Source organism: Pteronotus mesoamericanus, unplaced genomic scaffold (genome assembly GCF_021234165.1).
Source record: "Pteronotus mesoamericanus isolate MK-2021 breed Mesoamerican mustached bat unplaced genomic scaffold, CSHL_Meso_final scaffold_651, whole genome shotgun sequence".
Classification (NCBI taxonomy): Eukaryota; Metazoa; Chordata; class Mammalia; order Chiroptera; family Mormoopidae; genus Pteronotus; species Pteronotus mesoamericanus.
The window spans coordinates 12,151,202-12,164,360 of NW_026555325.1; the positions used below are offsets into that span (position 1 = coordinate 12,151,202).

Here is a 13,159-nt window from a genome sequence, read left to right on the forward strand (position 1 = left end):
GTGAAGACTTTGACTTGTTGCTCCTCTTTCATACTACAGGAAAATAATTTTCATCTTCTCTTACATTTTTATACTAGGTAATTTGGGTGGTAAGGTAAGTAATATGTTTTCAAGTTTTAGTCCTATTGCTGGTTATTCCAGTTATTCCACTTGCTCTTGTTACACAATTCAAAAATACTGAAGTGATGCAGAGATAAGACAACAGTGGGGCCTGATCCAGGGTATAACTGACATCAAATTCCTGGATGAAATGAAGGTAGTTCTAAATAAAATACACTCTTTCTCAAAATGTTAGTGGCATATCTTAGTTCAACCAGCCAAAGGAAGATGTATATTTATTCCTTTGAATAGCCCATAAAGTCCAGAGAACTACATGAGATCTTTTAAATACCTTGAAGATCAACTTTGGACTTTTAACTGTTGCACGGTATCAGTCAAATTCTGAGTACCATGACTCGAGAATTGGAAGCCCTGGAGAGAGTTTAAAGTGCCACAGTGATTGCTAATAACCCTGACAAGTTGTATAAACGGGCAGATAATTACAGGATGACTTCAATAGGAATACAGAGTAATTTGGAGGAAGGGAAAAATAAAACTATAAATACAAGGGTGAAGGCTTGGCTTTGTGAGAAAAATGTGGGAATTGGTAAGCCGCAAGTAAAAACATGAATTAGCCATATACTATAGTTGCTTTATTATTTTTATTAATAAGACAAAAATGTGTAGTGTACAAGTGAGAATATTGGATTTAAGAAAAAGGCAGTTATCCCCTAGCCATTTATACAATTATTTATTAAGCACCCATTATATATGCTAATTAGGTAAGATCCCAACTTGCACAGAGCTTGCTAAAGTGTGGTAAATGACAAAGCCAGTATCTTTAATACTGTCTTTAGTTTGTATTCGGTAGTCACTTCCAGTAGAGCAAACACTGTGAGCTCCTTGGGGTGCAAATACTACTTTTACATTTTGGATCCAACTGCATGCCTAGAACAGCACCTTCTAAGCAATCAACTTAAATTAAGAGATAAAAATAGGCCCTAAAATCTGAAAAAGTAAACAGTTTTCTGACCACCAAATATGTCGCTCATAATCTGCAGGTATTTGGGAACCTATTACGTTCAGAACAATTCTCGACACAATGATCCGTGTATTAAAAGGAATGGTGGGAATGGATTCAAACTGCACATCGTAATAATTGACGTGGATATCCTGACCGGGTGGATAGCCATGCTCCTTGTTTTTTGTTTTCTTCTTTTTAGCCGAAAGACAACACTTAAGCAGAAGCCACAAGGGTGGGATGCATCGTTAAGACTGGTGGCACAGACATACCAGCTCGCTTGCTCCGAGCTCAGGCAGCTCGGTAGGCGCAGCGGGTCAGCTCCCACCCGCGGCTTCTCGGCGCCCGAAGTCTTAGAGCGGACGAGGCGTCCCCCCAGAGGATATACAGGGCGCCGCAGACGGCCCCCGGAGGAGTCACCAGCCATCCGCCCCGCCTTAAGGTCCTCTTCTTCTTGGGTTCCCCTGACCGCTTAGGTGTGAGCTCCAGAGAGGCCAGTGGAGCGATTAAAAAAACCGGGTGCTCGGGCTCACCGACCACACTCACCCGCCCGCCCACCTACTAAAGCCCCGGAGCCCAGCAGGCCAAGCAGGCCGGACGCCGAGGCCTCGCGGTGACAAGCCTCCATCCGCCCCGCCTCCTCGCTCTCCAGCCGGCCCCGCCCTCTCTTCTCTACCCCTCCACTGCTCCCGCCTCGCTAGCTCAACAATCTCCTTGAGCTCCGGGCTCGGCACGCGCGTTGCGCACCACAGCCGCCGCCGCCGCCGCCGCCACCGCCACCGCCGCGGCCGCCGCCACCGCGGAGCGTTCCTCCACCGTGCCTGCCTTCCAGCTTCGGACCGGAACCGGAAGTTTAGGGGGCGGGGCTGGTGGAGGCCAGGGGACCGAAAACGCGGCCGAGCTCGGAGTCCGGAGCCGGAGCCAGAGCCTGGACCAGAACTTGGCTGTTGCTTGCACCACCGCTGTCGCTGCTGTCCGTCTCTCCTTCTCCGCGCCGCTGCCTCCTCGGCCGCCGCCGCCGCGAGCTCGGCTACCAGTGGTCCGCGGACTTTGGGTGTCCGGGTTGAAGGTCGGTCCGGACGTCGGACCCAGCTCGGTTCCCGGACTGTCCGGGCGGCAGCGGGCGCCGCCGCCGCCGCCTCCTCGTCGCCTCAGCTTCGCGTTTTGTTCTGAGAGACCCGAGAGGCGAGCGGAGCTGACAGTGATTTTGACAGTGATTTAAACCTGCTTTTGTTGTTGTTGGCTTTTCGTTGTTTGGTTTAGTGTGTTGTGCGTGTGTGTGCCGGTTTTTCCCCCGTGGTGCATTTCTTTTTATTGTTGTGCTCTTTTTGTTTTTCCTCTTTTTTTCTTTTTCTTTTTTAACCCCGTGAACGTTTTTTGGTCGGGGCTTCCGAATATGTTTTATGACGGTTGATTTTACACCAGGAGGTTTGTCTCCGAGGAAGATCCAGGGAACTGGATATCTAGCGAGAACTTCCTACGGCTTCCCCGGCGCCTCGGGAAAATGGGAGCTGCTGCGAAGTTGGCGTTTGCCGTCTTTCTTATCTCTTGTTCTTCAGGTAGGTGCCTGGAGCGCGGCGCGGCGGGGCTGCAGCGGCTGCTGCCGCTGCTGGCGGCCGCGGTTGTTGTTGGGTCGGCGAGCTCCAGTGGAGCCTGGGGAGTTCCCCGCCCCCCCCCCCAACCCGAGCCCCTCGGCTGCCACCCCCCAAGGTCTGATTGTGATCTGGAAACCTCCTTGAATTTTCCTCGTTTTGAGTTAGGCTGGTAACTGATAAGAGTGCCTGCTCTGTTGTTGTGGAAGTGAGAAAGTCGTGGCTTTGTGGCCATAACACTGGATGACAGCACCGGTTGGGTTGCAATTAAGCCGCAAATACCACAAGTGACAATTTATGCAAAGGTTTGAGACCTGAAAGGCGTATTCCAGCGTGTCATCTAGTGTGGCATCCTCCAAAATAAGGGTTTTGTTTTTTTTAAATCGTCTTTTAATTAGTGTTTCACCAGTGACTAAAACGTCAGAGATCAAATCAGTTGCTGCCTAATTTTGACCGTGAGAAACAATGGATCATAATCGGGGATTTCATCTGGGTCTCCTCTCACGTTTTCTCAACTTCAGTGTCCAGCAGTGTTAAAAATAGTTGTAGTTGTTGCTGTCGGAGTATTAACTATAATCCAGTGCAGAAGAGGTATGCCGCTGTGTGTTGGTAATGTTGCTGGCTTCCAACCACCATTTATGTGCTCTTTTCTGGCATAGATTTTGCTTACCTACGAAATACCTATTTTAAATGCGTTGTATTGAAGCATTGTTGTGGGGTTAAAATAGCCCATTTGAAATTGTTCATACTGTCAGATTCACTATGTTCATAAAATAGGTTTTGGCCCACGGTTGGAAAAATAATCTGGCCCTTTTGTATTTGAAATTTTGATTTTGTGGGAATGTTCTATGGTTGCAACCAGTGGTTGGAAAACTAATCTTTTGTATTTGAAATTATGTAAATGAATACAGCATCTAGCTGAAAGGTGTGCAAATGTACGTAACAGGAGAGTTGGTTCGAAAGATGAACAATTTTAAAGTAATAAATCTATTTATCATAAAATTAAATATTCAGTTACTAGGTTGTGAGATAGAATATGGGGTGGGGGGGGTGGAATTGACAGTTTTCATGGCCAGGTCTTTATCTCATTTGCCACAGGGAAATTAGAGGGTGGTAGTCTTTTCTTTGTGTACCTCTGTGGTGCGTGCGTGTGTGTGTGTGTGTGTGTGTGTGGGTGTGTGTGTGTGTGTCCGTCCGTCCGTCCACCCGCCCGCCCCCCCCCCCTTTTAATAGAATCCTTTGTAATGTAAAGAATTTTGCTGAATGGTACATTTCCTTGTGGTTAATAAATGGATGAAGTCTAGTCCTATGTCTGTAGTGGTATTGATCAGTTCTGGGTGGGCTGAATGTGTTGTGAAATGGCGATCATTGCCAGAGATTAAAAGAATCATGTCTGTTTAAATGGAAGAAGGTACATGCTTAAGGCAGGCTGACAGTTCTTTTTGTGCACGGTTTGGGAAGGAAGATAAACAATGGTGTCTCTGAAATGAATGAATACCTTGATAACATTAAACCTCTTTTGTGACATGACTTAACCATGAGGTTTTTATTTTTCCGGTTGTACTCTCCTCTGCCCCTATATGCTCTGGTTGGTGAACTCCTCCTGTGCAGATCCCTCTTTCTGATCCCCTGCCCTTGAGGAGGAGGGGCATCATGGCCACTGACCAAAGAATTGTGGACGTTATTCCCTCCCAAGCTCACCTGAGTCACACTCATTGGTGAAGGAGGTTATTCTTGAGCAGTCTCAAGGCATTACTTCTGGAAAAGCAGCCTGCCACTACAGATCTTATAATCTTACAGCTTCCTCTGCTTGGTTTGGGAGAAAAAAACAATTGAGCATTAGTTTCTTGCAGGATTATTTTCACTGGGCCAAAGAGGTTAATGGCTAAAATTTTGAAATAAAGTAATTTGTTGCTATAGAGCATATAGCTATTCTACTTTTAACTAATATTAAATATTTTTGCATCGGTTTTAAAATAAACATCCCTAATTGAACTAAAATATAATTCTATTGAAGATGATGGAAATCATCTTACATATTTTAATCCATATTTATACATGAAGGTTTTTAGAACTTAAAATGTCTGCTTTTTTCAAGGGCTTTTGTTGTGAATCCAATGCACTCTAAAAAAGGATTATGTTTATTTTCCTCACCATTTTTCTGTGTAATATTTAATCTGGCATAAGGGTGGCTCTTTTTATGAGAATTAAAATTTTTTTCAAGTTTCCAATTTTTTGTTTCTGGATATTTGAACATTTTAAATCAAATGGAGATTAATACTAAAGAACAAGTTTACTTCAGGTGCTTAGAATAGATGTTTGCTGTTTTCTTTAGTATTATATGGATTTTTATTTTTCAGTTTCCATTCTGTGGTATGCATACTGGAGACTGAATCTACAGACTATTCCTGTAGGGTATGGCCAAGTATATAATTTCCTCCTCTTATTCCAGGGGAATCATTTTTTAATTTTGCCCTCATCTAGAAATGTCTACAGATTCACTTTGATTTTTTTTTCATTCTTCTTATTCTTCCTCATATTTTGTTTTACAGAGAAACCTACTTAGTTTTTTTGTTTTTAATGAATTGTGATTAATTTGTACCTTTCTCCACAATTTGTTAAAATATGAGGGTGAGTTTAATACTTGTTCTTAGTTTTATCCAACTTAAAGTGTTGCAACTATTGTACTATTTGAGTTGCACTGAATCAGTTGAGAATTCCTTTGGATTCTGTGGGAGCTGGAGCAGCCTAATTCATATACTTAATGAGATAAGAAATACAATAAAAAAAAATGTGCATTTTCTTCAGTTGAGCTAGGCAATACTTTACGTATTTCTGTGATCAGTATATGTGTGGTTAGAGGGGGAATTGACAGTGCAGTGAATCTTCTGGGACTCTTCTGAACTTTAGCTAACAAATGATATATAGTAAATGCTTTGTTTTCTAAAAGGCAGAATCTCTTAAATGTAGCCTGCGATCAAATTCAAATATAATATATTGAAATACCAAGAGCAGAAGAGAAAGAAAATAGCCCACTCCCCCATTCATTTAAAAATTAAAAAAAAATTATTTATAAGAAGGCAGTAGTTTTCAGGCTTGGGTGACCTTTGCATCCCTCCCCAGCACATCTGCCCCAAAGGGCATATTTGGAGAACGGGTGCTCCAGCTATAGGGGAGGAGGGGAGGGTGTGCTACTGGCATCTAGTGGGTATAGAGGAAGGATGCTGCTAATCATCCTATAATGCGCCACGTAGCCTTCCACAACAAAGAATTATCTGGCTTAAAATGTCAGTAGTGTTGAGGTTGAGAAGTCCTACTTTAAACTTTTAATTTTTAAAAGCATTAGTATATTAGTAAAGGGGCTCGGCTCCCCCTCCCAACTTACCTAAATTTTGTAAGTACATGGTATTAGTGATCTCCAGGTGACCTTGTATTAAGACTTTTCATTATCTTTTAAAATCAGAATGATTAAATTAGAGAAACAGACTACAGGTATATACATTATTTCATCCTGTTATACTGCATTGAAAATATTATGCTGTTACGAATTAACTCTCACCAGCCATTTGTTATGATGGAATACTCATGGAGATTGCACATTTATGGATATGATGAATGATTGTTCAAGGTATAGAGCTTAGTTATATTTGCTTTTGATCCAGTAGTTTATTTGCCATAATGATCATCTTTAAGGATATTTTCTTTTATCCTGGGCCGTGTGTGTGTGTGTGTGTGTGTGTGTGTGTGTGTGTGTTTAACATGGTGCCTGAAAGTTTTGTAGGTTTCATATAGAAGAAATATGCCCACTATTATATGTTTCCTGCATGATTCAAGATGTAAATTCATTTTTTTAAAAAATGAGTATTCCTTTTGTCTAGCTACCTTTAAATTCAAGAAACTTTTAATTATATAATTATAATTATATTTCTTAATTATATAATTTTCTTGAGAATCATTAGCAGAGTTTTGGTTACCATTAGGCTCTTTTAGAATGTACGAAATAATATTCTATGATCTATTGTAGACCCTTGTCCTTTTTAAGGTTAAAATTTGACCATAATTAAATAGTGCTTACTTTGTTTTGAAGTCTGGTTTTAAGGAAGTTAACTCAGCCAGCCAGGATAAGAATTAGAGTGAAACTCTTAAAATAAATAGCATTACAATGGTGAGTAGAAAAATTCTTCTTACCCCACAAAAAGTATGCAAATAAGCCTCATAAGGTCTTTGTAACACACCTCCTATATATCTCTCTGATACCAGCAGAATCACTGTTTTATGAGAAGTAAAGCATAACTAAACCAAATGAGATTTTAATAATTTCTAGATTGTCCCATAGACTCTAAAACTGTTTTGTAGCTTTTTTATTTTTGTAAGTACCCTTATTTCGCATCTTTGGTGTCTTGTAAAATCTGTAGTTTAAATTTTTATTTTTGTTTTCTACTATGTTGCCATTTGTCATGGTGCCCCTCAGAGAGAAAGTTAGGTAAAGTTGGCAATGCTTGATATTGGGATCACTAGTATTCCTTTACTTTTTATTTTGTGTTCTGTAACTTATCATTCCTTCATTCCTTCCATTCCCTTTCATTATATTAATATTTCCCTTGCTACTCTCCTCCCTTCTTTGTTTACTCTCCTCCTCTGTTCCTCTGTACTTCCCTGTACTGGAGGTTAGTTGCTTATGGAACACACTCATTGCTTAGCATTAAGGGTGGCTCAAGAGGGCTTACTGATGGTTTAAATGAAAACGGATTGAATTTAGAATTCTTGAGATTGACCAGGTAATCTTTTCCACTGTTCTTTCATTTCTTGGTTTCTGGAATACCACACACACACTTTGGAGTAGTGTTACTGTCTTAGAATCAAATGGCTTTATCAAACTTTAGATTGCTCTTATTCCCTTTTTAATATTCTGGTTTTCTTTAACTCCTTGCTGCTTTGAAAAAGTCTGCCTCTTATTAATATTCATTCATTGTCACTGTTTAAACCAAAATTTGACCAGACCAGAGAGTATATTTATTGCCACAGCTGTGACCACATTAGACTTCCTCTGTGGTAAATTTAATTCTGTTGGATTATAATAGTCATGTCTAGACAGAACATTGATTTGAAATCGACTATTGAACATGAAAGTGCCAGGAATAGTGTATAGAGGAAGGAGAAGTCAAGAAGGTAAGAAAACTACTATAGAGAGCAATTGACTTCCCTTCATTTTCCAACTCTTAGTCACTTTCATATACCTAATGCATCTAATGGTCAGATTTCGTTTAATAAAGGGACTTAAAGGGAATGTATTGTTGTCTCTGAGGTTGGATATCTTATACTGTTAGAATGGTGGCTTTAGGGGAAAAATTGACTTCCCCTTAAGGGGAAGGTTCTTATGGATACTAGACAGGAATGTGATTGTGGTGGTCATTTAGCCTTGGGTTCTGGTGCCAGCACTGCTAGTGTCTACCCATCATCATTTTTCATACCTGAAAATGTGTCGTAGTGCATTTCTACTAAGACTGGCTAGTTCCTTGTTACTACTTCCTCTTCCAGTCCATCTATATAGCTGTTATTTTGACCTCATTAAAAAATAAATCTGAATATGTCACTCCTGCTTAAAACCTTTCACTGACTGTGAGTCACCTTTAGCTTAAAATGCAAAGTCTTAGAATGGCATACATAGTCCTTTATCTTTTGGTTCCTGCCTATTTCCTCTTAACCTCTTGGGATAGTGGCTAAGAGTACAGGCTCTGGGGTTAGACTTCCTCGGTTTACAGGTTTTACATCCTGGCTTCTCAACTTAACCTTGGGCAGATCATTTCACCTTGTGTGCTTGTTTTGTCGTCTACAGAATGGGGATATTAATAGTGCCTACTTCAGAGAGTGGTTTGAATATTAAATGTCACATAAGTGCTAGGTATTCTGTTGTGGCTCCTCCTCAGCATGGGTCCAGCTATAGGAACTGGACTTGCTCTTCCTGAATGTACCATCCTTTATTGTATATCAGTATGGTACCTTTGTACATACTATTTCTTCCTCCATAACCTAGCTATAACTCCGGTTTTTAAGACTGAGAAGTATCACCTCTTTAGAAACATTTTTTCTGCCACACAACCCAGGCTAAGTTAGTTGCTTTCTGTTTTCTTAAACTTTGTAAATTACCTTGATTCCAGTAATTAGTGCAAATGTATACTTGCGTATATACACTTAGCTTTTCAAAGACATCTCTTTTTTCACAGACTCTATCATAGATCCTGGCACACAATAGGTGCTCAGCAAATGTTTATTGAATGAATGAAGTGAAATTTACTAATTTTTTATTTCCAATGAGTCTGAGGCTCTTTTATGCATTAAAGTGGTGAACTTGGATTAGATGGTCTCTGAACCTTTTCTACTCTAAAAGCTTTATTATTCTTTAATTTTAAGGTTAGAGTTCAATAGTAATGTTTTATTAAGAAAAAATTTTTTTTGCATCATTAATTTCTTTCCATTTTTTAATATGTCTCTGATCCTTAGAATAAAGCTTTTAGTATAATTTGAAACATATAGATTTAGAAGGCATCTTAGAGGTCTTCACGTTCAATGACTTTCAAGTTTTTTGACCATAACCCAGCGTAAGAAATATACATTGCATCATGACTCAGTTCCTGTGTACATAAGTATGTACGAGGGGGATGCAAAATAAACCCCTGGAATTCATAAAAAATTGTGTATTCTTCCATGTTTAAACTTCAGTCACCTTCAAAGTACTATCCATTTGATGTAATACACATATCAAGACATTTTTTCCACTGCTTAAAACAGTTTTTGAACTAGTAGAGTTTGATGCTTTTTAGTGCTTCTGCTGCTTTTGTTTCACCTCTTTCAGACTGGCCAAAGTGTTTCTTTCCCTTTGAGGACTTTTTTCATCAAGGGAAACAAACAAAAAAATGTTGCTCAGGGTGAGATCAGGTGAATAGGCAGAGTGGATCACGGGGGTCATGCCTTCCTGTGGGTCAAAAACCACTGAATGTTCAGCATGATGTGGGCAAGTGCACTCGTAAATCACCTGTCATGAAATTGCAAACATGTTTAGAGTCTTCAAAAAAATTCACTGAAATGGAATGCAGCCTCTCACAACAGTGCCCCGTGGTACATTGATATAGATGGGTTCCTAGAACACTTCACCTAGTCGGGGAAGCCTGCACTACAAGGGGTTTGCCCTCCAGAAGATAATTGCAGTTTTCTTTGGGTCCCTCCTTCATACATGTATCAGAAGTTTCATGAACTAACTCTGTATGTAAGGCACTTCTATTTTGATATTCTGTTTCATTTAAATTTTTTTGATTATGACCTATTAATTAATTCAGTGATCAACGGTTACTAAACTCCTAAAAAGTACTGCAATCTCTTACTCTCTATAGCTGGTACTCTTGAGTAGAGAAGAAGGTGAATAAGTAAATATTTGCAACAGAAAATAATGTGCACTGAAAAATGTACTCATTATTTAATCTACAATAGGGAACATGTCTTAAGTACAGAATTGAGGGAAACCTGATCCCAGGGGAGAACGTGGACCTGCCCTGCCTGAGCCCTTTTCTCTTCTGGATTAGTTGGATGAATTAAGCACACAGGAAAGTGCCAAAACAAAATTAGATTGTAATTTTGAAGAGTTCAGATTTTTTTCACTTAGGAAAGACTTGCTGGAAAATATAGGTCCTAAAAATAGGGAAAAATGGCTTGGCAGGAGGTTGAGAAGGTTGTTTTGTTTTGTTTTTAAGGTTTTATTTATTTATTTTTAGAGAGGGAAAAGGAGTGAGAAAGAGAGGGTGAGAAACCTTAATAGGTTACCTCTTGTAGGTGCCACGGCCATGGGGGTGGAGGGACCAAACCCGCAACCCTGGCATGTGTCCTGACCTGGAATACAATCAGTGACCTTTTGCTTTGCAGGAGGATGCCCAACCAACTGAGTCACACTGGTCAGGGCAAGGAGTTTATTTATCTTAATATAAAGAGAAAAGTACAGTAGGATCAGGAACACAGAGGGCATTTGTGAGAAAACTTGATCATGGATGAAAGGCAAGTTAGAATGAAGGAATTTTGACTAAATCTGAAGAAGAGATTTATATGATGGAAAGATGTTTAAAATTGTTTGAAGAAGCAGAACAATCTCGATTGTGGGGGTTAAGTCCAAATGTAAAGTAATTAAAACCTACAGAAGATAGGAGTAGATGATATGATTGAGATTGGTGTCCTAAATACATATATGATGAATATAGGACAGAAAAGCAGCCTGAAGTTTGAGGTAGTATGGTAGCACTAAATAAAATTGGTAAAGAAATAAGCCAGAAGAAAAGAGGAATCACTCTCATAACAAAAGAAATTCTACACACAGATATGGATTTAGATTATAAGCATGAATGAAGATACAGCATAGATTTGGAAAAATAAGAGTACAGAAAACCCATGATAGCATATAATATTCTTTTATAGGGCAGAGACTGTATGATGGATATGTAGCCATTGTGCTGTTGAGTTAAAGGATTTAAGCACTAGTGGCTCAATATGTTGTTTGTGTTTAAATATTCTTTGAAATCTACATGAAGCATTTTCCTCACAGTAATTTACACTGTTCTATAGAAGTAGATTTAGAAATTTCCTGACTTGATATATGCTATTCATGCCTGAATTCTAAACCTTTTCAATACCATTCTTTTGGACTAGATAAAAGCTCTTTTTTTCTTTGGTTGACTATTTTCTTAATAGCTATAGTCACATTGGGAATCATTTTATTCTCTAATGTTGCTGAAGAAAATAAATATAAAGCAAGAAGGTAATTATTAGAAGGACCCATGTAGGGAGGGGTTGCCTTTTAAAAGATTTAAAAAATGAATTGTCTTTACATATTGTAATAAAAATAAGCTTATCAGTATTAAAGCTTTGAGGTAGGATGTTTTTTTCCTGGTTAGGATTACAAAGTTTACAGTTTATATTTTATGGAAATGAGATCTTGATTATTAGGGAGAAATGTGTTGGTGTTCAAATTTTTATGACTATACATGATAAAAGCTTGTTCCAAGGCATTATTTCAAGAGGAATGGGTGTGGGTGGGCAAGTTACAAGATATTGGAAAGTCTCTAAAACTCTGAGAATTTAAAAAATTTATAAACCAGTATATATTAAATGGAAATAATATGCCACATAATACATATGGTTCATAAATCTTACCTATAGGGGTGGGCAAAAGTAGGTTTACAGTTGTGAGTACACAAAAGTTTATTATTCTATTATTTATTATTATATTATTTATTTGTATTACAGTTGTGAGCCTACTTTTGCCCACCCCTGTATATGTTAGTTTTTAAGCTACATTAGTCTTATTTTTAAAAATGTAGTGTGTAAAAACATTTCATCTGTAAACCTACATTTGCCCACCCCTGTATATGTTAGGTTTTAACCTGTCTTTAAGTGTTATTTTAAAAAATGTGTGTAGTATGTAAAACATTTAAAAATATAGATTCATTTCTTGGGGGATATTTTTAAATTTGTTGGTAAATTAACTAACTGTCAGTTAATGTGAGATAATATTCTGAGTAAGTCATTTCAGCCAAAGAAAAGCAATGGCAGTAACAATAAAGAGTGCCAAGAAATATCTATAACATTTAGATACCGTGGTTCTTTTACAAGTTCTTTAAGGTTTCATTGTTCTAGCATGCATTAAAAGGAAACATTGGAGTAAATCTCCATATCCATTTATTTGTTGGAATTTAAAATATTTTTCTTAAGCGTTTTATTTGTTGGAATTTAAAATATTTTTCTTCAGCGTTTTAAAATTTTTCATGTAAAAGTAAAGTCTTGAAAGATTCTCAAGTCTGTTTTGAGGTAACAGCTACAAGCTTCAAAAACATGATCCTTCCGTTTCGAGATAAGTATTTTGAACTAAAATTTTGTTGTCTCTCATTCAGATTCCTTGTTTCCTACTTTTCTTTGACCTTGGCAACCACTGAGACCCCACTCTACTCATCTCTAAATTAAAGAGGATGAAATAAGTATTAATTCAATTAGTAAATATTGAACGACATGCTAGGCACTGTGCTAAGTGCTTGGCATGCAACAGTGAATAAGATAGATATGATTATGTCCTTATGGAGTTTGAAGTCATAAAGTAATTAATCAAATTAATAAAATAATTATAAATTGTCATATGTGCTCTGACAAAAACAGGGTCCCATGAGGATGACTGTTTGTCTTACATCACATGTTACAATCTCTAATTACTTAGTTTATTTATCTACCTATTTTTCATCTGCCCTTTCCACCACTGGAGTGTAGGCTGTAAGAGAGGGTGAGCCACCTCTCTCACCTTCACTGCAATACCCCCAAGGGATAGCACAGTTTCTGGCAGAGTAGAAGCTCAATAAATATTTGACTGGCTGCCTGAAATGAATGCAGGAATGGTATTGGAGAAATAGTCAGGGACAAGACCATGCAAGGGTTTTGATCTGATACTGGAAGGAGTTGGAATGAAATCCAAAGGGCAGTG

General features: G+C 38.7%; 1 protein-coding gene across 2 annotated transcripts in view; it reads left to right on the plus strand.

Annotated features, from left to right (window-relative positions):
• Nucleotides 1-1,963: 1,963 nt before the first annotated feature.
• Nucleotides 1,964-13,159, plus strand: part of ACVR2A (activin A receptor type 2A) — a 91,983-nt gene continuing 80,787 nt past the window's right edge. For both annotated transcript variants that reach the window (XM_054562511.1, XM_054562512.1), the window contains exon 1: nucleotides 1,964-2,619. In XM_054562511.1, the coding sequence (XP_054418486.1) occupies nucleotides 2,565-2,619 (55 nt within the window). In that variant the 5' untranslated portion in view covers nucleotides 1,964-2,564. The remainder of the gene's footprint in view (nucleotides 2,620-13,159) is intronic.